The sequence below is a fragment of the Diceros bicornis genome, chromosome 27, assembly GCF_020826845.1.
Source record: "Diceros bicornis minor isolate mBicDic1 chromosome 27, mDicBic1.mat.cur, whole genome shotgun sequence".
NCBI lineage: Eukaryota > Metazoa > Chordata > Mammalia > Perissodactyla > Rhinocerotidae > Diceros > Diceros bicornis.
The window spans coordinates 37,632,808-37,657,781 of NC_080766.1; the positions used below are offsets into that span (position 1 = coordinate 37,632,808).

The window sequence follows — 24,974 nt, forward strand, 5'->3', positions numbered from 1 at the left end:
TCATTTTGTAATGTAGATAAATGTAGAATCACTATATTGTATGCCTGAAACTAACATAATATTGTATGTCAACTATACTTAAAAAAAAAAAAAAAGACACTGAAATTCCCCAAAAAGGCTGCTTCAGCAGCTGTTGTCTCATTTGCTGTTCCCTTGTGCTGTTATCTGGATTCTGCTAGTCCAAAAGGCATCCTTTTCTGCCCCTCTGCAGGGCTGTCTAGTGAAAAACAACATCTAAAATTAAACTAATACCAGAAATGAGTTTGCGTTTTGTTCCCCTAAAGGGCTGGGGTAGAGTGAGGCGAGCAGGTTAAAGAGTATATAAATTTAAAACAATTATAAGCCAGCAAGAATCATGCAACTACAATCATGAAGATAGTTTATTTTTTATTGTATTTGCCTCAGAAGCATTCTTGTGAGTATTTTGTACAAGTGACCATTATTTCAGTTGCTGTGTTAAAAATACGTTGCTTTCTGTAGCATATAATTTTTCCAGTAAAGTATGAGTTTTCAGTTTTTCAAAAGTTTTGTTGCAGTCATTTAAAATCAGTTATCAGTTAATCATACCTAAAATTCGTAGCTTATATGTTTATTGCAACATATTAATAATCTTCCATTTTGTGTTGGCATTTCTAAATCTTCTCCTAGTAGCAGAGTCACATTTATAAATTTACTAATGTCTGTGCTCTTTATATCCTACTCATTCTGTCAGTCAGGCAGGAGTTAGTCATGGAGCTTCTGCTGTGTGCTGAACACTTCTAACTCCTGGGGAGTCAGTGGTACACACGCTGGAGGAGGGGAGTGCTCATGCAGTTCACATCTCAGTACCAGTGTTGCGCTAGGAGGGAGACTGCCTCCTTCTTTTTTTTTTTTAAATTTTTTGTTTATTGCAGTAACATTGGTTTATAACATTGTATAAATTTCAGGGGTACATCATTATACTTCTATTTCTGCATAGATTACATCATGTTCACCACCCAAATAGAGACTGCCTTCTAATCTACTCGCAGCCACTAGCTAGCTACCAGGCCAAGTTAATCACTGATCTTCATTTTCTTCAAGTGGTTTGATTTGATCTCTTAAAAGGTTTAATCTCACCTCTAAAATTTCTCTGGAAACATTGTATGTCTTTGTTTACCTATTGCTTGTTTCAAGCCTTCCTCCCCCACATTCCTAGAAATTAAGGGCTCAAAGGCTGCTTGATACCTTGTTTTCTACTAAATGGTGGAAACTTGTATTTAAATAGGTTTATTATGATTAAACATTTTTATATTATGGCTACTATAAGAGAAAAGATATTTCTTTTTCCACTTGGAATTTTCATGACTACTGATAACCCGTAAAATACCAGGTGATATTATCTGCTTTATTTTTACTATTTAAAAATATTTTATAATTTTGGGGGAAATATAAATTTACCAATATTACATGTTATACCATGTACAGTATAATAATTTATGGAGTCCAGCAGCTGTATCTTGGGTGACTATTTTAATATTTTTTTGTGTTCCAGATTCTATTACTAAAAATAAGTTCTTGACCTCTTATTTCAGCTGTAAGAGTTTGGTTTGCCCTTTGTTAATTGAAAGGGTTAAGGATCCATTTACAGTAGAGTTAAGTAAGGTTTTCTGTAATCTAGTTGTTGAGGATAGTATAGTAATTCAAAAATAATATGTGCTTGTTAAATACCGAGTGAATAAAATACATGGGTATGTATACTAGTTTCACAGTATCAAGAGTATTGTTTTTAGTTCTTAAATACAGTTAACATTCCACCTTGTCTCCTCTAGTGGCTCGTTAGTAATTTACCTACCTACCTACCTCTCTCTCTTATCTATCTTAGTGGTTGCTTGAGGGCTCACCACCTATACCCTGAGTTACACTGTCGTGCTCTTCCCTTTCACCTCTCTGGTCCTTGGTGCTATGGTTGTCATATGTTTTAGTTTTATATGTGTTATAAATTCTACAATGCATTGTTATTTTTGCTTCAAACCATCGATTCTCTTTTAAAAATTTTGACAAGAGAAATGTCTTTACTGTTTATCTATATATTTACCATTGCTGGTGGTCTTTATTCCTTTAGGTAGATCTCAGTTTCTATCTGGAATCATTTTCCTTCTGTGAACTGTAAACATTTTTTTTTGTGTGTGAGGAAGATTGGCCCTGAGCTAACATCTGCCAGTCCTCCTCTTTTTGCTGAGGAAGACTGGCCCTGGGATATCATCCATGCCCATGTTCCTCTACTTTATATGGGACGCCGCCACGGCACGGCTTGCCAAGCGGTGCGTCGGTGCGTGCCTGGGTTCCGAACCGGCGACCCTGGGCCACCGTAGCGGAGCGCGCACACTTAACCGTTTGTGCCACCGGGCCGGCCCCAGTAAACATTTTTTGAGTACAAGTCTGCTGTTGACAAAGTTTTTTCACTTTCATTTGTCTGAAAAAGTGTGTTGCTTTCATTTTTGAAGGATGTTTTCACTGAATATAGAATTATAGGTTAAAGGTCTTTTTCTCTTCCATCATTTTAAAGATGTTGCTTTATTTTTTTCCTGGCACGTATGGTTTCTGATGAGAAGCCAGTGGTTCTTCTGTGTGTAAATGTGTATTTTTTCCCCTTCTGGCTGCTTTTACAATTTTTTTCTTCATTGCCGGTTCTTAGCAATTTGGTTGAATGCCTGAGAGAGGGAGAGAGTGAGTGAGTGTGTGTGTGTGTGTTTATATTGCTTGAGGTTCATTGAATTTGCATCTGTGGGTTGATACTTTTCATTGAATTTGGAAAACTTTTGACTGTTACTTATTCATAAGTTTTCTCTCCCCAGTTGCTCTCTCCTTCCCATTTGATTCCTCCTCCAAACAGACATGTTAGCCTGATTTTGTTCTGTAGGTTTTGGATGCTTTGTTTATATTTTTCCGTTATATTCTATACCTCTTTTCAGTTTGGTTACTTTATATTGCTTTGTTTTTACATTCACTGATTTTTTTTCTGCTGCTAAGTCCACTGAGTGAAATATTCATTTCAGTTGTTTTTTGTTTCTAGAATTTCCCTTTGGTTCCTTTTTATAGTTTACATTTATCTAATAAGATTTGCTGTTTGTCTTCTTATTTTGTCTATGTTTTCCTTTATATTTTAAAACATTTCTAATACCTATTTTTTGTCTACTCATTTCACTATTTCTATCATTTCTAGGTCTGTAGATAGATTCTTTTTCCTCCTGAATACAGGGCACATTTTCCTACTTCTTTGTATGCCTAGTGATTTTTGATTGGATATGGGCTTTAAGAATGCTGGGTTCTTGAGCATCAGGATTTTCTTGTCCTTTAGAAAGTGTTGAATTTTGTCCTGGCAGGCCGTTAATTTACTTATAGATCATCTTGATCCTTTGAGGTTTGTTTCAGTTTCTGTTAGGACAGGTAGAAGGCAGCCTTCACTAGAGGGCCAGTTTAGCCCTCCCCCTAAAGCGTGGATTTTCTGGGTTCTCAGTTGAATATCTGTGGTGTTTATCAGAGTTTATCCACCCTAGGTGATTGGAGCACTTTCTGTCTCCCAGTCCTGTGCGAGTTCTAGTAGATGTTCAGCTCACAGCTTGCTGGCAGTTATTCTTTGCCCAGCTTCATGGACCTTTGCCCAGCGCTTGTGCAGCTTAGTATTTGGCCAAAGAGTCTTGGGGACCCCTGGATATAGATTAAGGGGGCTCCTTCTCTGCATAGCTCCCTTTTTTCTGCTGCCTGCCCCACAAATTCCACCGCTCAGTAGCCTTAAACTCGCATCTCTGAGATGAGCCTTGAACTCGCATCTTCAGCTCAGCGAGCCCACTGTGTTCTGTTTGGGCTCCCCCTCCCTACGCTATACTCTAGAAGTTGTCTCCAGAGAGAGAGCCAGGGTGATTGTGGATTCTCAGTGAATCCAGTTCTGTACTGCCTGTGGTCCAGTGTCTGAAAACAGTTACCTCATATGTTTTGACCAGTTTTAGTTATGATGGGTGAGGTAGTTTGGTGCCATATACTCTAAAATGGTCAGAAGTGAAAGTCTGATATTATAGGCTTTTAAAGATAAATATTTTTATCTCTATCCCATTGTTCTTAACAATTTAATACACCAATTGAATTGTTTTAGACTGAAAAACCTGAGGATTCATTTAGGTCTTATATGAGCAATTTCATTGTGTTTGTAGACAATTGAATATGCTACTATGGCTAGTAGGTTAAAACGTGTGTGTGTGTGTGTACACATGCATTCTGTAGTGACATAGATTGGCCACTAACTAGAGGGTAATAAGAAATCAGTTCATTTGTCCTTGTCATTACTTAATTTACAGAGTCATAACATAGTTTTACTGTAATATGTATTTATTTAACACCCAATGTGGAGCTAGGCACTGTGCTAAGTGCTTGGGATGTAAAAGTGAGTAAGAGAAATTGACTGGCAAGCAACACTTCTAGCCTGTGCTATGATTAGACTATTCTTTATTTCTGACTCATGAGCCCCTCATTTTTTAAATACTTCTTTCATCTTCACTCCCTCAAGTCTCCTCTGTTTCTCAACCATTTCTTCACATGCTAAGTATTCTTGATGGATTCAGTTCATTCTTTCATTGAACAAATATTTACTGAATGCAGGCCACGTGCCAGGCACTCTTCTTTGGTACTAATAATATCGTGGTGAACAAAACTTACTCATGGACTTATATTCAGTTACCCTCTTAACTGTGTACCTTTATGTCTAGCTGTCATTAAAAGTACAGTTGGCTGTTCCTTTAATATTTTTCTTCTTCATTGTGGGTCTGTCTTGTTACTAGGGACTTTGCAGGTTTCTTCCCATATAAGCTTGGTTGCCCTCAGCTCATTTCTTAGGGAATTCTGTCTCAGAAGCTTGGCCTCATCAGAGATTCCACATTTGGATGCTATAGTTTTTTTTTTTAATTTTATTTATTTATTTATTTGTTTTTCCCAAAGCCCCAGTGGATAGTTGTATGTCATAGCTGCACATCCTTCTAGTTGCTGTATGTGGGACTTGGCCTCAGCATGGCCGGAGAAGCGGTGCGTCGGTGCGCGCCTGGGATCCGAACCCGGGCCGCCAGCAGCGGAGCACGCGCACTTAACTGCTAAGCCATGGGGCCGGCCCGGATGCTATAGTTTTAATTAACTTCAATTATTTTCATTTATTTTTGTTCTATAATATTCTTTCTCTTTAAAATCTAATGTGGGTGAATACCATCACAAAGATGGTCCCCTATCAACTTATTAATAACAAAAGAAAATTCAAGTTAGCTGCAAGTGAAGCATGTGGGTCTTATATCAGAGATAAATGGCTGTTATTCTCACTCAGGGTCTTCTCCCAGGCTTTTCGATTTGATATTTTCTCTCTGTCTACCTCTGCCTTTTTGAGTCTTACCATCTCCCAGTCACTGAGTTCTGTTCGTGGAATTTTTCTTTGTAGAATCAGTGCTAATCTGTACTAGTATTGTGGTCTCTAGTTATTATAGTTTCTTGCTAGAACATAGTAACTTCGCTGGAGTGAGAAAGCTACTTCATTTTTTCAATAAACTATTTATTTACCAAGAAAATTTTAATGAAATTTAAAAAGTTATAGAAACATGCTTATGGTAAAGAAGATCCATATAGGAGAAAGATATAAAAAAAGCAGATAGGACCCCATCTGCATACTTGGCTGCAACTTGCCTTTTACACTCTTTAGCAGCAATTTAAAATGTTGTTTTGGAATTGAACTCCAAATAATGATTTTGAAGAGAATTTTGAATTAAATATTATAAATTCTTCATTAAATTACAAAATCTGATGTTGTAACATGAATTGTGATATATTCTTGGGCTAAAATATTATTATAGCTAATTTTTTAATTAGTTGAATAAGGATTCTGTATAATATGGTAGATACCAGCTTAAACCATATGAAATTGCTGTTTTGTAGGCCAAAGGAAGTCTAATATCAGCAATTTCGTGTAGTTCAACCTCGTATGTGATCATCATCATCTCTGTTATAGGATGAACAGAGTCCTTTTTCTCATTAGCATTTGAATTAAAAGGGAAGATAGAAACTTTCAAAAGAATAAAAACCATGGTGATTTGCTTAATTATAAAATCAGGTTGACAAGGATTTCTCGTATTAGTTTGTCTTCTTGGAGTTTTATAGGAGAGGAATGAATGAGTGGGTACTTGAAATACTTTTTGGCATTGTGGGAGGAAATTAAACTTGAGTATCTTTCTGGATTTCACACACAGTAATTGAGCTGAGAAAGGAGACAATGAGCATGTGGCCAACACCCCTATATACAGACCAGCATAGTTACTAGTCCCCATAACTGGTGATGTTACTAAGTAATTATGATAGATGGTATAGTAAATAGCTAAAACAAAGTCCCACATTTAATTTTGACACAAAATAATTTATGTGAAAAACATAATTGTTTCTTATTAACCCACATTCAGATTACCTACAGCAAATTTTGAAAAGAACATCAGATTCTTTGTCACCTAGCATTCTACCCTTATGCACAGGAATGTATATTAGACTTAAAAAAAAAAAAAAAGTCTTCCAAACAAAAAAAAGAACCACAAACCCTCGAATCTAACTAGGAAGGTAACTCTATTGGAAAAAATAGTCCTGTAGTGTATTGTTTAGTCAGAATATAGCTTAGTTTTGGATTATATGCCACTTGCATTAGTTGGAAAATAGCTTTCTTTTATTATGGTGAATAGTTAAATTGTTTTTTAGATGCTGTTCAAAGCAGCATTGGCATCATCTAGTGGCTTGTTAGAAATGTAGGCTCTCAAGCCCTACCCTAGATACACTGAATTAGAATCTGCATTTTTAAGAAGATTCAAAGGTGATTTGTAAGCACATTAAAGTTTGAGAAGCACTATTATAGATCATGAGTGACGTTGTCACCCCCACAAAACAATGACAGAGTAATCCCTCAGTAAGTGCTTGTTGAATTGACTGGATCTGGATTCAGAAAATGAAACAAGTATTTTAGGAGGATGGTTATAATAATCAAGCAGTAGCTATCCATGTCTTTGTAATTCTTTCATAGCTATCTGGCTATCATAATGTTATCCATCTGTCCCTTCAAATGTATCCTTGAGTCTAATTCTACCCATGCTGGATGATTAGTTGTTGTCTTGTGATCATATATGTGTGTGTGTGTATGTGTGTATATGCATACATACGCAAGTCAACAATAGTATACAAATTAAAGGAGTAATTTAACTGTGATGAGTCAAGGATACACAATCTATATTGTAATGTATAACTAAAAAATAATAAAATAACGTGTGTAGGAGGAGCTATAAAAAATTCAGTCTAGCAGAAGGTAAGAAAGGAACGTAAAACAGTTGGAATAAATATATATAAATTAAACCCAACTACATACTGTTTATAAGAGACAAACCTAAAATGTAAGGAAACAGAAAGATTGAAAGTAAAAGGATGGACAGAAGACGTACCATGCGAAGATGAAGAGACAGCTTGGTGAAGCTGTACTAATATCAGACAAGGCGAAAAACTTTATTGGAAATAGAGATGAGCCTTTTATAATGAAAAAAAGTTTTATTCATCAGGAAGGTATAACAACTCTAAGTTTATGTAATGCAAAAACATAACTTAAATGGGAGATTTTTAATACACCTCTCTTGCTAACTGATAGAACAAGATGAGAGCAGAAATAGAAAACACATATAAGAGAAAATACTTAATAAGATTAATAAACTTTTGATTAGACTGATCACAAAGAAGAAAGAGAAGGCCTCGTTAACCAGTCTTAAGGTGAAGGGGATCTCACTACAATTATACCTACACGGATTGAAAAGCTTCTAAGAGAGGGTGTTATGAAGAGCCACATGCCAGTGCATTTGAAATTTAGGTAAAGTAGACATACTATTAGAAAAATACAACTCACCAGAATAGACACACCAGGAAATACAAAATTCAATAGTCATATTAAGGAAATCAACCTTTAATTGAAAAATCTACCCACAAAGAAACCTCTAGGTCCAGGTGTTTTCACCAGTGAATCTACCACAAAAAGATAATTGTGACCAAATTGTATTCCAGGAATGCAAAGTTGGTTTAACATTCAAAAATCAATCAGTGTATTTCACCACATTAACAGAGGAAATCAGAAAACTCAGTTCACTTCAGTGGATGCAGAAAAAGCATTTAATAAAATTCAGCATTCATTCATGAGGAAAAAGTTGTGGCAAACTAGGACTAGATGGGAACTTCATTAATCTGATAATGGTTATCAGTTAAAAACCTGCAGCAGCCACAATATTGGAGAAATGTTGGAAGCTTTCTTCCTGAGATTGGGAATGAGACAGTAGTACCTGTATCTCCTCTTTCAGTCATCACTGTACTGGAGGTCCGGGCAAGGGGAAGAATCAAGATTGAGAAGGAAAAAATAAAATTGGTTGACTGCCCATTAGTGCTAGTAGCTACTTATCAGACAGTGCAGATAAATCCATCATTGCCGAAAATTCTGTTGGACAGCACTGTTCAATATAGACAATGCAGTTTCAACCAAAATCCTAACGTAGGTTTATTCTGGTGAATTTGATAGGCTAATTCTAAAACATATATGGACATGCAGAAGGCTAAGAGTAGCTAAAATATTGACTATATTTTGAGGAGAACAAAATTCTCTACTAGATAGTAAAACTTCTAAAGCTGTCATAATTTAGACAGTGTCTGATTCTTGTACAAAGAGATAATTAATCTAGGTAAGTCTGTATCCAGTAGAACAGAATAGAGAGTCCAAAAACAGATCCAAGCAGTATGGGCATATGATTTATGAGAAAGATGGCATTGCAGAGCAGTGGGGAAAGTTGGTCTTTTTAATATTGGTTCTGGGTCAGTTGGATGTCCATTTTTGGGGGAAATGAAACTTGATTCCTGTCACACACACACATAGCAATCAAGTCCAAGATCATTGTCCATCTAGGTATGAATGATAAAACCCAGTTTCTACAAGATAACATAGCATTTCTTCATGGCTTTGGTATAAGGAAAGATTTCTTAAATAGACATCAAAAGTACTAATTCTAAAGCAAAAAGTTGATAAAATGAAGAGATTGTGTTCACCAATAAACGCCGTTAGGAGAGTGACATTGCAGACCACCTATAACCAATAAAGGGCTCATATCCAAAATTTATTGACAAAAAAGAAAAAAAACATAGCTATCATCACATTCCTGACTATGAGCATCTTTTCATTTATTTATTGGCCACTTGGATATCCACTTATGTGAAATACCCATTCAGATTGCTTTTCCATTTTTCTATCAAGAAAGTCTTTTCCTTACAAATTGCTAAAATTAAAAAAGTTCTATTTCTTTTTCTTGTCACAGGTTCAATTGATGGTAATTGTTTAAGCTATATGCTAATGATTTTTGCGCTTTTCAATATATATTATAATGTTTAAACATAGTATATAATAATGATGTTGATAGTAGAAACAGACACTAATATTTTAAAAAGTGCTTGTCATGTGCCAGGTTCCATTCTGCATGCCTGCTTGTGGTATCTCATTTAACCTTTATGGCTAACCTAAGGCAATAGTGTTAGTGTAATAATACCTCTGCTTCATAGATAAGGAGACTAAGACCCAGAGTGGTTAAGTAATTTGCCGTTCAGAGCCTTAGTGTTTTTACTGTTTATTTATAGGAGCTATTTATATATCAAGGACATCAATATTTTTCATATATATTTATATTCCTTCCCTTATTTGTGTGTGTGTGTGTTTTTTTGCTGAGGAAGATTTCACCCTGAGCTAACATCTGTGCCAGTCTTGTTCTATTTTATATGTGGATCGCTGCCACAGCATGACTGACAGGTGGTGTAGGTCCGTGCCCGGGATCTGAACCTGCGAACCCAGGCTGCTGAAGCATAGTGTGCCAAACTTTACCACTCTGCCACAGGGCTCACCCTGTTTTTTGTGTTTTTAATGTGCAGATTTAAAGCCACCGTTCCCCCTCATTATTTGACATTTAGTTTTCCAATTTTTTGATGTTGCAAATGATACCAGGATAAACATTCTTCTCTATCTCTGTGCATGTCATTGATTATTTCCTTAGGATAAATTTGTAGTTTTTTTGTGTGAGAAAGATCAGCCCTGAGCTAGCATCCGTTGCCAATTCCCCTCTTTTTGCTGAGGAAGATTGGCCCTGGGCTAACATCCATGCCCATCTTCCTCTACTTTATATGGGATGCCGCCACAGCATGGCTTAATAAGAGGTGCGTAGGTCCACACCTGGGATCTGAACCTCTGCAAATCCCGGGCCACTGAAGCAGAGTGCGTGAACTTAACCACTATGCACCCGGGCCAGCCCCTGTTTTTTTTTAACTGAACAAAATTGCTCCACATAATTGAATTGACTGAATCTATTTTTTTATTATGAGTAATGGAATGTTAGAAAAGTTATCCTATCTATCATCATCGGAACATTGTCCTTTTTCTTACTCAGATATTTATTAATCATATACTAGTAAGGACCTCATGCTGTAATGAAGGGAGACACAAGCTAAGATCTAAAAGCAGTGCTAAGGCAGGTGATATTCAGGTTTAAGTAGGAGTGGAGGACTTGAGATTTGCATTTTAGAAAGGTCACTCTAACCATCTCATTGAAGAAATACGGAGTTGCAAATGGGCTGAGTAAAGACAGAAAGAGCTATTAGCAGTCTGTTTTAGTCATCTAAGTGAGACGTGGGGTAGTGGAGATTAAAAAAAGATGTTGTATTTGAGTGTTCTATAGGAGGTGGAATCAGCAAGATTGGGCGGCTGTTTGCTTGAGGTTTTCTATGGAGGGAAAGAACTCTAACATGACTCCCAGAGCTTTGATTCTGGTTGTCTGGGTGGAAGATGGTGTCATTAGCTGTGGTAGAAAATAGAAGTGGAACTTACAGTTGGGGGGAATTGAGCTTTGTTCTGTTCAGTTTGCAGAGTTCTCTTCAGTTTGCGGCATTCAAGTGCAGACTAGGTGCTGCACGAGATTGGGTACTCTCCTTATCATCCTTTACTGTACATGACAATACAGGCTAACAGTGAGCTTATTAATAGCCAGAGCTGTTCTAAGTACTTTACTTGTATTAAAGCACTTACGCTTCACCACAGCCTTTTGAGGTAGATATTATCATCGATATCAGGAAATTAGGTGTGCAAGGCCACACAGCTGGTACACCTGGAGCTGAAATTTCAGACTGCAGCAGCCTGGCTGAGAATCCTGCTCTTCACTATTGGTCCAGTGCTGTTGTATGTCTCAAAAATAGTGGACTTGAGAAAAAACACCCTGGTGCTGAACAGTATGGTCTTGTATGGTGGGAGTTAGCTGGTTTTTTCAGGAAGGCAAGCACAAGTATTCTGGGTCCAGAGTTTGTTGACTAGAGTTTTATGCTTCGCCTTTTGGCTTTAGTCTGTGATTGCAAGTTTGGTTTAATATAAGAAGAAAGATCTTTTTTCTTTTCTTTTTTTAAGAAAGAATTAACTTTTAATAGTTAGCTACCAAATACTTTTATGGACCAAAGTGTTAATTTCCCATTTGTACCATGAAAATCATGCCCATGGTCCCAGCCTACCTATGGGATAATTATTGACTGTTCATTCTTATGGAGAGCTTTCCAGGTCTAAGTTCTCTTAGGACTGTGTTGAAAGAGTCCAGAGGAATCCACCATCCTGTGAATTTGTTTTTGTATCTTGTATGCTCAACCTTTAATTACCTGTGTCAGTAGTGAACACCATTAGGAAAAATCTTTCACCTGGTTTGGGGAATGCTGGGGATATTGATGGCCATACACCTAGCAGATGCAAAGCATCATCTCAGTAGTGTTCCTTTGAATTGGTTTCAAAGTAGAGGCACTTCACAAGAATTCAGATTACTTATGTAACGTATGGTTCTCAATTGCTGAAAATCTCGTATGTGAAAATAAGTATTAAAGGTTATTCCTATTCCTTTACAAAAAGATTTACTTGAGATATTCTTTTAATACAGATTTGTAGATACTCATTTAATCACTATATATATTTTATACCATTTAACATACAAGTGTTACATTGAGTGACATATTCTTGTTTGTTTTAAAGGTTTTTAATATTATTGAACATAGTGAAGTCCTTATTTAAGAAACTATCAGATAGGTCAAAAGATACAAACATTAGATATGAAAACATCCTTTAAACCTCACTTATTATCTTTTCGTAGGAGGAGAGACTTCAGCATGCAAACCTTCATCTGTTCGGCTTGCACCGTCATTTTCATTCCATGCTGCTGGCCTTCAGATGGCTGGACAGATGCCCCATTCACATCAGTACAGTGACCGTCGCCAGCCAAACATAAGTGACCAACAGGTTTCTGCCTTATCTTATTCTGACCAGATTCAGCAACCTCTAACTAACCAGGTAAGTTCATGACATATCAGAAATGATTTGTTGGAATGATGGTAGTTTACTCCTTAAAATGGTAGAATAGTAAATAGGCAAAATGCATTAATGGTTTTCACTTTTACATGTCATATGAGATTCTGGGTTGACAAGATATGATGTTAAGAAGTTTGCATTGAAGAGTTTTTTTTTTTTCCCCTTTTTTCTATGTATTTCACTTAATTAAAAAACACTCAAACATAATCACATTTTCTCATTCTGTAATAGGGAGAGAAAAAGTTATTTCTAAAGAATATTAGTTAAACTTGTCTTATTTTTATGGAAAGGTGGTAAATAGAAAAACATAGGTTATAGGAAAACAAGTCAGATTCCATTAAGCAGACTTATAGAGCTGATTTTATGCTGTTATAAACCACTTTACTACGCATTTATAAAAATAAATATGAAACTCCTTAAAATTAAAAAAAATAATGTAATGCAAATTAACCATGCTGTTCATTCTAATATTGACTAGAGAGTCAGTAATTTTTCATAAAATGGACAGAGAATAAATGCTGAAATCTCTTGATATACATACATATATGCATTTATATGTGTATGTATGTGTGTATTTTTTTTTTTTTTTGTGAGGAAGATCGGCCCGGAGCTAACATCTGCCAATCCTCCTCTTTTTTTGCTGAGGAAGACTGGCCCTGGGCTAACATCCATGCCCATCTTCCTCTACTTTATATGGGACGCTGCCACAGCATGGCTTGACAAGCAGTGTGTCGGTGCGTGCCTGGGATCCGGGCCGGCCCCTGTATGTGTATATTTTTAATATTCTCCGGAATTAACTGCATCCACTACGTTGATTTTTGGTTTGGGGAGAATATTTTTTACTGGCTATAGTTGTAGTCAAGTTCTTTCCCCACTGGGATTGATTGTGTGATGAGCACTGAAAACAACTGGTTTTCCATGTACTTAGGAATTTGGTTTGCCACTGTTTTGTTTAGGTCTTTTAATGTATCAAGTGATGATCAAAAAGTTGGAAAATTTCAAAGTATGTCTTATACTGGATTATTTGAAGGAAATGTGTTTTCTCTAATTCAATAATAGGTCGTTTTAATGCACAGTTGGCTGTAGTTAAGTAACCATTATTAGGGTGCACCATTGTTTGTATTATGATAAGATTTTGCTAATAGTTGAACCAGCTTTACAGTTATAAAATGTATATAGCATGTGAATAACATTCACAGTTAAATAGTAAGCTGAATTATAGCAGGACTTAAGAATTTGTTTTATGCAATAAATTAAGAAGTTGTATGTTTGAGAATTAAAGCAAGTTGGTCAGAATGTTCAAGTTGGGAAAGTGTTTAGTTGTGTACCAGAAGAAAATTTTCTCTACATCCAGAAAACAGTAATGGCACAATGATCCGTTTGCATTGTACTTTTAAGGAACAAAGTATGTTTGGATTCATTTTCCTGCTAGTTTAAAAGCAGCCTATCAGGCAGGGTGCCTGTTTTTAATCTGTTTTACAGCTGAAGGGGCTGAGCTCCCATTTGTGGCTTCTCCAAGTGTGTAAGCAGTAGACTCGGGGGTCCAGCCAAGGCTTTTTTCTTCTTAGATACACTGCACTTTGAATCCTAACACCTGGCTTCTGTGGAGGGCTAAAAGAAATTCCAGTCCTTTATTTATGGTTATATTATTGTAGTAGGTAATTTAGTTAGCAAAGTACCTATTTTTAGATACAACTAACATCTGATTTGTGGATTACTTTAAAGTAAAAGATACTTCACTTACTATTTTCCATTTTAAGTTGTAAAATATTTTTAAAGATTCATATGATGTAAACAGACTGTCTTTTAAGTGATAATGTTCAGCCAAGTATTTCTGCCAAACTCTAGAAATTTCTGAACCCAGTAAGGCAGTCAGATTAGAAGAGATCTTTCTTCTAACTGAGGTGTAAAACATTAAAACTGTGTGCTGGTGTGGCATGGTCCACAAGTCATAAGACGTAGACTCAAGGTCTTGACTCATGATCTGGCTGTGTGACTTGAGTTAGGTCACAGACCCTTCTGTCTGTTCCTTGAGTGCAAGACTGGGACCTTAGACTAGACTCCCCCAAAGTGCTGTCTAGCTCTAAACTTGAATAATTTCATTATTTGATTTCCATTGTTTCTTGTCAGTCATCCTTTAAATAAGGTTTATTATACAAGTAAATTGAAATGAGCTCACTTTAACATTTTATTTTTGGCAGTTAATCTTTCTTATATGTGTATGTTTCATGTAAGTTTAAACACAGTTTTGTTAGATAAATTTAGAAAACAAGAGAAAAGTAGTAAAAGTAAGTGTAGAAAAGTATGATTGGTGTTTGGAATGCTGAGTCTCTCTGGGCTATTGGAGTTTTCACAGTGCCTCTCATCGTTCTCAACTGTACCAGTCCAGTCCTCTGGGTATGTGTTACATACACTACTCACCTTCATCAAGAGCTCTCAAAATAGCAAGAAAGGCAGAATATAGTGTTTCTAATTCTTCATTATGTGTGAAAATATGAGGTAAATATAAATAAAATGGATGGAATAGATAATACTATTAAACTAGAAAATAATTTTTTAATGAAGTCCTAGAGCTTACACTTTGGAATCTTTTCAGGGAAATAAAAAAAAGATTATTTTAGCTTTTGTAATTGACCTAAGCAGGAGGTGCATACTACTGCTTTTCTTTTGCTTTGTGATCTGTATCTTCACACAGAAAGGTCAAGAGATGTGAGCACTGGGAGTGTGGCTTTTTCTAGCTCCCAGAGCCAGATAGCTGAGGCAGCAGGAGGATATCTTATCAACTTTCCTTTTTGCAATGAGGATGCTGGGGTGGTGGGGGGACACTAGCCACCTGCAGCTTGGTGAGCTCCTCGGTCCTCTGAACGCTGTGGGCTTTCCTCCAGCTGTGGAAGGGTAAGAAGGGAGCTTGCTGCATTGCTGTCCATTCTTCTGACTTTGTGACTCTAAGCAGCAGGAGGTGGAGAAAGCCTCAGATGCTTGAGGGCTGGCCTTGAGTTTTAGTATAGATTTGTAACTGAGTTTTTGGAAAAATTACTTTCTTATTCTGGATTTGTGCTTATGGCAGCACAATATTGGAAAACAGAAAATTTGATTACCTAACATGAAATCACAATGAAAATTAGTGAAGGGAGTATTATTTAGCTTGTAGAAATTTGTTTGTTCTTTCCACATATTTTGAGCACCTACTCTGTAAAAGGTGCTGTTTGAAGCACTGAAATACAGTCTGGTCTGAAGGCCAATTTTTTGTGGAGAGAATGCATCTGGTTTATATGTACAGATGCCCCCTGAAATAGTACCTTCTATTGCCAGAAATATATGGTAAGGCGTTGAGAATTAGCTAATTGATTTGGCCTTGTAGGCAGAGTTTGGCCAGTTGTGGAAGAAGTTAGCAATGTTTTGTGAAGTGCCAGGCACATAGCACACACTCACTAAGTGCAGAAAAACATCGTTACTCAGTCAAAATTATGTTCATGTCCAATTTCATGTATGTTCTATACATTTAAAATTGTTTTCTTGATTGTGTGATTTTGGTGTTTTGAGTGAGCATAATTAGTCCTGGAAAGATCTAGTCACTGTTCTTTTTTCAGAAGTTTGAAATACCAGTGGAATTGTAAATGGGCAAGTTAAAAACTTAAACACATTCATAGTTTTGTACATAATTAATTTAATAAATGCATGTTTTATTGGTATTTATTATGCATGGCTCAATTATTTTGCCCAACAGATTGCCCAAAAATGACTCAACCGAGAGGGTAGAATACAGGCCTAGAGTTGATAGGGAGCTCCTGGCCTGGTGTTGGGGTTCAGAGTGTGGGGTTAGGTGTGAGACTGCCTCAGCCCTCATCTCCCCTGTGTTCTTTACTGGCCTTATTAGGACCTTAGTCAAGTAATTTTACATCAGAGACTCAGGTGTCTCATCTGTAAACTGGTGACGGGAATATTACTTATTCTTATGAGATTGTTGAGAGGATTATGTGAGAGACGTAAAAATATCCATGCTCAAAACAATGTGTAGCAAATACTTGCTACTACTATTTTTATTTTATTATTAACTACTTAAGTAATTTGTTTGCTTCTAACAATAGTTATACCTTCTATCAACTTTGATTACAGAGGTGATGAAATATTTCACTGATGCAGATTTTGTGAAACCTCACAGGAAGGCTACATTCCTGTAATCCAAGAAGGGTCTTGCCGAGTAAATTACTTGCATGAAAACAATGCCAAGGTCTCAGAAAATAGAAAGGGAAATACATTAAAGGAAACCTCTTTCATTACCTTAAATATTTATAGCATTCATTCACAGAAAAATAATTGACATGCTTTTTACTGATATTGTCTGTTCATTAAATTAAGTCTCCAAGGAATAGTATAAGAATAAAATATTCTGTGAACCTAGTTGTACTTACTCTTTATATTTAGGAAAATAAAACAATATATATTTGAAAAATGAAGTAATTCAGGTTTTCTTATTAATTCCTACTATCTTTTCAGACAAGTAGTTATAATCACAGAAGGTTTTTTTCCCCTTAAACCTTATTTGGAACTTTAAGAAGGAGAGAGGATCATGGGAAGAGATGGTAATTATTGACTTAATACAGTAATGCAGTGAATTTACCATCTGGATAACAACAGCTCTTAGAAGAATTTGAGTGTAGATGCAGAGGAAGCTGATGTCACTGTTGGTTTGAGAGAAAGCGCACCTAGGTAACTGCTCTGATCACTCCATCTTTTTGTACCACCAAGACGGTGATTCTTTCCTGTTCTGTCTGCTCTCACCTTACAACCGTCCTCTCTTCTTTTTTGTTAGTGTGAGTTAACTTAGTTAGTTATCACAGGACTCTAGACATTTCTGTGAGGGCTTGGTATGATGTGTTTATGGTCTCTTTGCCCCTCAAATTGACCCGAATGTCCTTTGAGAGGGGCTGCATCAGGTGTTTCTGGCTCAGTAGATTTTACTGGTGTAAACGTCTGTAAGAGCTAGACAGGAACCCAAAGATTGCTAGTGGTAGTGACTGTAGGTACCTTGATGTAATTAGTTGGTTTTGAGGCTGTGTTGATTGCAGGAAGCCCCATTGGGAACCCCTTAACTGAGGCATGACACATGGTGGAAGAGTGAGGAGAGAACAGCCATCCAGGATCTTAGACATGCTAGCTGCCACATTCCTGGGTGTGTGTATAGAGGGTGTTCATGTTCCTTCTCTAGCGGGAAGCTCACGTTTGAACTCTGACTGCCTATTGGATGATGAAAGAGATGTGGCTTAGGATTGGGGGTGGAAGGGATTAATGGCGTATGGTTGAAATGAGTTTTTTAAAAGAAAGTTTCGTTAGCTTTAAGGTGTCCTCTGGAACTTTTTGCGGTCAACTCCTAGTGTAATTGTAAGTAGGGGTATTGGTATTATGGATTCATTTGTTTATTCAAGAAATATTTATTAAATACTGACTACGTGCCAGGCATTGTTTTAGGCAAAAGGAATACAACGTTGAACAAAAGAATCCCTGCCCTAACTGGGTCTTGAAATTCTGTCTTGGGAACCTGAAAGTTGGGTTTGTCTTTGCCTGTTGTGAACCAGGTCAGGCTTTAGGAATAATTCAGAAGAAATTTTTCCTTGGGCTAATTGTATGGTGCAGAAGCCCTCTTGGGCGGCATGGTGCATGTCTCCTGGACCAAGCGTATGCCTGTAATCCCACTGTTTAACGTGGGGAACAGGATTGAAGCCTTGGGCAGCTGGGCATATGACCTTCTAATTTCATCCATTTGTGCCAGTGGTTGTCTTCATTTGAATCCGGTTGAGAGAGATAACTGAGAGAGAATGTATCATCTTCTAATGTAGATATCTTTTTTTTAATACATACACACAGGTTACAGAAGAGGGAATTTATACCAGTGCAGTATAGTTAAAGTGCTAGTCTTTTCTGTCTATTTAAGGTGATGCCTGATATTGTCATGTTACAGAGGCGGATGCCCCAAACCTTCCGTGATCCAGCAACTGCTCCCCTGAGAAAACTTTCTGTTGACTTGATCAAAACATATAAGCATATTAATGAGGTAAGACTATTGATTTGTTATAACAGCATCTATCTTGCAATAGAGCAGGGGAAAAAAGTTATTTTGTGACCTCTTTAAGGTCACTAAGCTTTTTTTTATTCCCAGTGATGGTCATATTGATGATTATTGTGAAGACTGGTAAGTTAATGATTTATGGATAACATAATTATCTGAAAGAAAGAAGATGTATTAATAAGGACTGCAAAAAATTAAGATAATTGTGGATAACTTCCCCCTTTTTTCAAAATTGTACTTAATTATATGCTGAGTTATCATTTCTATAATAACTCTTCTCCAAAACAAGAAAGGAGAAAGGGAGGGAATAATAACACTATAAAAGTGTGTCTATGTTAGAATTTTGCTTAAATTTTACATATCTGTTTCTACTTTTGCCATGGATGTCAGGAATCTCTGAGATACACTTAATACCCAGTTAACAGGCATTTGGCCTAGTTTATTGGATCTAACTATATTTCTGTGGTTTTAAATAGTCTTTTTAAATGTGTTCTTTTATCTGTATCATTTCATTGTAAGATATCCAAAAACCTTTTTGGTGAAAGTAAGTAGGATAAAAAGCATAGACAGCACTTTGAATTACTCATCTTCCAACTTGGCTCTTTGTCTCCAAAAGCTATTTTCCTGGTGTCTTAGACCTTTGGCTGGATTGCCGTTTGCTTCTAGTCTCAACTCTAACTCCGTCATTAGTGATTAAATGAGCTCCTCTGGAGAAGAGTGGACGTCTCGGTGCTTTCTCTCCTCTTCCAGTGGGAGCCCTACATCCTTTCACATTAAAGACTTATCTCTACCAGCTATTTAAAAAGATGGTCTTCTGTATGTATACATTTTATAGCAGTTTGATGCTGTTAATTACATTACTCTGGTCATGTGGCAACATAAACTTAGAATAACTCAATGAGGGACATTTATGAATTGGATTTTATACACAATCAATGTGTTATAAAAGGTGTGCAAAACCAGCTTTTGATTATGTGAAAATATCTGATAAATTGTTAACAACTTATTAATGTCAATTTGTTAATATCTGATATTGTTAACAAAGCTACTGTTAACTATTGTTAACCGTAACTAACTTTGGTGAAGCTTGTTTTTAACTATTTTGCCACCTTATAAGCTAGAGTTTTTCAGATGTTATTCTATGTAGTGTAATATATAATTTCCTCAAAGTTAGTTACCAGTTACATGGGCTATTGCCTAGTCTACCTGTTATTTTTTACTGGTCTTAGAAACTATAAGAAAAACAGATATAAGGAAAATAACTCAATCTGTGATCAACTACAAGGTTTATGGCCTTTAGTGTCTAGGGGAGGGAAGCGAAGTGGAGGGAGTGGCTATTTTTCATTAATTGTTAGAATAGGCTTAACTAGGCATGTCTCAGAGGGCCTTTTTATGTTAGTAAAACATCAGTTCACCTACATTTAAACTGTCATTCTTAAAATCTTTTGCCTTAAGATCAAATATAAAATTGGGATTGACTGGAAGCAGACATGAGGGAACTTGAACATGAGAAAGATGAAAATGTTCTTTATTTTGTTTGGCATTTGTTGATTACATCAGCATATACATTTTTTTCAGAGTCCCTCATATTACACTCTTAAGATCTATGCCACCTCACTGTATATAAATTATACCTTAGTTTAGTGAAAGTAAATTGGGTCCTGTTACTCTTCTTGAATGGGATACTTTGGACTAGTCACTTAACATCTCCTATTTATAAAATGTATAAACAGTATAATTTTAAAGTGAATTTCACTGTAGACATTTTTCATTGGTTATAAATCAGTGTTATTCTGTAATTCAAATAGCAACTATGGAAAATTCTTTATGTAGAAAATCATTTTTTAATGTTTGGTATAAAGAATAAAAATTCATCAAATCCTATTGATAGCAGATTTGTCTGATACATACTCTTGATATATGCTGCCCCCTCCCCCCCCCAACGCCCCCAGTAATGATTTAAATTATACAGTTAACACTAGATGTTCTCGTTTCAGGTTTACTATGCAAAAAAGAAGCGAAGACACCAACAGGGCCAGGGAGACGATTCTAGTCATAAGAAGGAGCGGAAGGTTTACAATGATGGTTATGACGATGATAACTATGATTATATTGTAAAAAACGGAGAAAAGTGGATGGATCGTTACGAAATTGACTCCTTGATAGGCAAAGGTTCCTTTGGACAGGTAATTTAATGGAAAATGCTGAATTTCATAAATTAGAAGGAACTCCTTAGTGAATCATGTTGTTACACCCTTTCCTCAGTAGTATGCTTTCAATATTTGTAAATGGATGTAAACAACAGATATGTATTTGGATTATCGTAGTTCTCTAAAGATAGTAAAACTGTACCAGCTATAAAAAAGTCTGTTAGACTTTTTTTCCTTTACTTACTTTCTATAGCTACCCAAGTACCTATTTTACTAAAGACTAAGCGGTTGGTTTTGATCACTAGTAGATAGTATTGCCTCTTTTATATGGGCTTTGTGTGGTTTATAGATGATTCTTCATTATATGTGCTAGAGATAATTACCTTCCTGTCTGATATTCATCTTCAAAGAGAAAAGAATTAGCATTTTCAGGTGCCCTCTCACTCTTGGAGGCTTGGAAAGCCAGTGGCTGTGCCTGGGTTTTTCTCTCAGCTCATCTCCTAACTATATCAGGCCTCTGAATGGGCAGATGGTCTTCAGGTTTTGCTCGTCCAGTCCTCTCAGCTTCATTGTTGCTAATACTGTGATCATTGGGGTAATGCTGATGGAAAGGATCACTCAGGCAGCTTCTACCAGGAAAAGCGTGGAAGGAACTCCAGTGGACCTGGTTTTTTCTTTTTGTTCCTGGCCTTTTCTCTCCACTCACAACTCACCCTTCCTCACCTGCCCACCCAGCCCCAATACAAAGCATAAAACCCTACATACATTAGTCTCTTGTATCAGTGGTGCCCAGATCAAGAGCTATCAGACCTCTGTCCTTGTACTTTTAAAAAGCTTTCTCTTTGGCTGTGGATCCCCTAGCTGTTCCCACTTATAAATCCTCCTCTCTCATCGAGTCACAGGGCTCTGTTTTGTTTGAGGTATGATTTACCGTTAATCCCAGGCTCCTTTGCCTTGCAACCTTTGTGCAGTGAGTCAATTATTAACCTACAGTCTAAATACTTCTTTTGACTTTTTTGAGATGAGGATAGAATGGGGCTCAAAAAGACTTTTCCTGAACTACCTTTTTAAAATGTATTGTTATTTTTGGTGTTTTAAACTGTGAAACCTGCATGCTTGCTCTTATCTGTTCCTGCCCTAAGAGAAAGCAAAATATGCCTCTTCAACTTGTGGAAAAATTCATCATGTGTCAATCTAATCATGCTTAGGATGTAAAGTGTACTGTAGGCCATTAGCAACCATAGGTCTAGACCCATAAAATCTAAGCTCTTAAACCTGTGAGGAAGTATGAACAGGGTTGTTAGGAAAACTTTGTAACTCCATTGTGGCTCTACCAGGCCTGATGTCACATGTATAAGATATCTGCCCCTTTCTGTGATTTCAAGGAATTTTGGTAATTGTACATAATTCAGGGACTTTTTCCTTGATCTGTAACCTCTTTCTTCTGAGTCAGGGGTTTCCCAGTATTTTAGGAGTCCCTCTTTATGAAAGTATTACTTTTTTGTCAGAACCAGCTTCTGCTTCTGTATCAGAGCCTCTTAAAGAAAGGCTTGTCTGAGGTCCAGCTCTTAACGTAAGACTGTGAGCACCCTAGATAATAGGGATTGCTGTCTCCACCTGGAAAATTATACCAACGTTTAGATAGTTGCTCTCAACAGGACATTTTTCTAACTTTGAGGATGTCCACCATCAAAATGGTGGCCATACAGCCTATTCTAAACTTAGTTTTCCCTAAATACTCAGTCTTTGAACCCAGAGTGATGTTTTCCTCCTCCCCTTCACTTTAATTTTCTCAGACTCTGATTCTTAACAGCAAGTCAGCATAGTAAACGTATGCAAATACAGGCCTATTGGACATCAAACTCCAAGTCACCAGGCAGATGGATGCCTCCCTTCTCGGCTGAGGTGTTTTCAGGTTCAGGGCCTGTCACTCACCAAATAACGTCTTCCATATAGGCTTGGTCAGACTTTCTCTAAATTCTCTGCCAGATCCTTATCAAAAAAGGGGCTCCTTCATTTCTTAAGCTAGTGGTTATCAATCCTGATTGAACATTGAAATTTCCTGGGGAGCTTTGGAGGAAAAAAAAAAAAAGGACTGATACCTAGGCTCCAAACCAATTAAATCAGAATCTCTGTGACTGGATTCTGGACATTGGTGCTTTTAAAAACTGCCTTTTGAATGTGTAATTCAGGGTTGAAAACCATTGCCTTAGCATTTAACCTGTTAACTATTTGCTAAGTCAGTAAATAGTTGGGCCCTTGTTAGTGGCCTTTGTCCCGGAGACCATTGGGATCTGGGCACTGAACTGCAACTCTTGGTGCGGTCAATATAGTCAGTGAAACAGAAGAATATCACAACCACTTGGTCAGACATTTACGTGGTTAGCGTCTGATTTGAAAGACAGTGGATGATAGTATTTTTTAGATTTGGGTGAAACCAGAGATAATTGCATTTTTCATTCCAAGTTTGATTTCAGCTGAACTGTTTATAATCTGTCATTGACAATATATTTAACCTTGAATGATGTAGATCTTGGAACATGCATTCCATTCTCTTCTATTCCAGTGGTAACCTACACATTGGAATCACTTGGAGTTCTACTTATATCTCTAGACTTTCTGAATGTGCTAGAAAATGTATCTAAAAGTTACCCATTCAGACTATTTATAATATTATAAATATAGCAACATTTAATCAGTTAGAGTGATTGTTTCTGATTTGTAGAGATATAGTTTTCTTTTATCTATGTATTGATTTCCTAATTTTTTGGTGAATCTCCTTGTTAATAGTATGAAACTCCTTTTAAATGAGTAAAACTTAAAATGAGAGGTCTGCATGGTGATTTTCTCTTGAACACTTTGCTTTCCTTAGCATTGATTCTGATTTTAAAACTTAACAAAATCCCCTAATTATAGCATTTAATTTATTTTGTGGAACTTTCCTGGTAATGTTATTTGTTTTTTTTTTAGTGTAAACGAATTCTTCTGTTACATGCCTACATTTTTATCTATGAAAATCTAGTTTAAAATTAGAAAGTTACCTCCATTTCTCAGATAACTTAGAAACTTTTAAATATTTCACACATGTGCTTGGAGCGTAAGCCAGGTTTCTCTCTCATTAAGAGTAGTTGGAAGAGTTGTTATATAGTGTTATTTAGTAAGGAAGGTGAAAAACCAAAGCACTTAGCAACATTCATAATTTATTGCTGAAGGAGGAAGATAATCTAATTTTGTTAAGAAAGTTATCTATTTTGTAGATATTTAGAAATACTGTAAGAGTGCAAAAGAAATTCAATTGAAAAGTGACTTAAAGTGACAGTAAAGTAGCAAAATGGATGGTATTGAATGGAAATGAACAGGATCTCTTCTAATTAGGAAGGTCAGAAAAGTGAGAATTAGGGAAATGTACAGTTAAGGTGAATTAATTGTAAACTGTTGTGAAACTGTTGCCATTAATGAAGTTAGAAGATTATTCATCTTTTTTCTCTTTTAGGTTGTAAAGGCATATGATCGGGTGGAACAAGAATGGGTTGCCATTAAAATAATAAAGAACAAGAAGGCTTTTCTGAATCAAGCCCAGATAGAAGTGCGACTTCTTGAGCTCATGAACAAACATGACACTGAAATGAAATACTATATAGGTAAACAAACAAACAGGCAAACAAAGCAGTATGCCCACACCCAGACCAGAAATTTGAGTTAATGGTTGTTTTTGTAAGAAAATATGTTGATTTTCTCTTAAAGTGGGTGATTAAAAATTCAGTTGTTTATTTCTGTTGGAGGACATAGATTATAGAAGTTACTTGATCTGGCAGTGATATTCTAAATCTTTGGGAATGTGCATTCCAGCTGCTGTACAATTTAGAAACAAAGGAGAACAGTCTCGGTTCTTGCAACTTAGACGTGCCATTTGTTTGCTTTAGTGATGCGTGTTTATCCAGAGTCCTCTTTCTGGTAACTTTAACCATTTCTAATATAGCTCAAAAGTTAGAAGCCGGCTAATATGTTGTTAATGGTTATAGAACCATTTTTGGAATGTCTGAGCCAGGATCTCGCCTAGGCTCCTCCCTAGGCTCTTTGTCAGTTTGGCAGCATTAGAAGCTGTTAGACTTATTACAACGGAAAAGGGATAATAGCCACTATTTATTGAACTCCTACCATGTTCCTTGTGCTTTTCTTCCATTATCCTTAATAATCATGGCAGTCTTGTAAGGAAGTTGGTAGAATCCTGTGTTACAGATGGTTTGTACAAAGAGTAACGTACCGAAGGCCCCAGGGCTCTGGAGCTAGGATCTGAACCTACCTCTGCCTAACTGCAGAGCCTGTGTTTGTTTCA

General features: G+C 36.5%; 1 protein-coding gene across 5 annotated transcripts in view; it reads left to right on the top strand.

Moving 5' to 3' along the window:
* Positions 1–24,974, top strand: part of DYRK1A (dual specificity tyrosine phosphorylation regulated kinase 1A) — a 143,828-nt gene that overhangs the window by 92,596 nt on the left and 26,258 nt on the right. For 4 of the 5 annotated variants that reach the window (XM_058523099.1, XM_058523096.1, XM_058523098.1 and 1 more), the window contains 4 exons: positions 12,207–12,403; positions 18,354–18,473; positions 20,486–20,674; positions 24,132–24,279. In XM_058523099.1, coding sequence (XP_058379082.1) covers positions 12,284–12,403; positions 18,354–18,473; positions 20,486–20,674; positions 24,132–24,279 — 577 coding nt within the window. In that variant the 5' untranslated portion in view covers positions 12,207–12,283. The remainder of the gene's footprint in view (positions 1–12,206; positions 12,404–18,353; positions 18,474–20,485; positions 20,675–24,131; positions 24,280–24,974) is intronic. The other variant, XM_058523097.1, reaches the window with a different exon arrangement.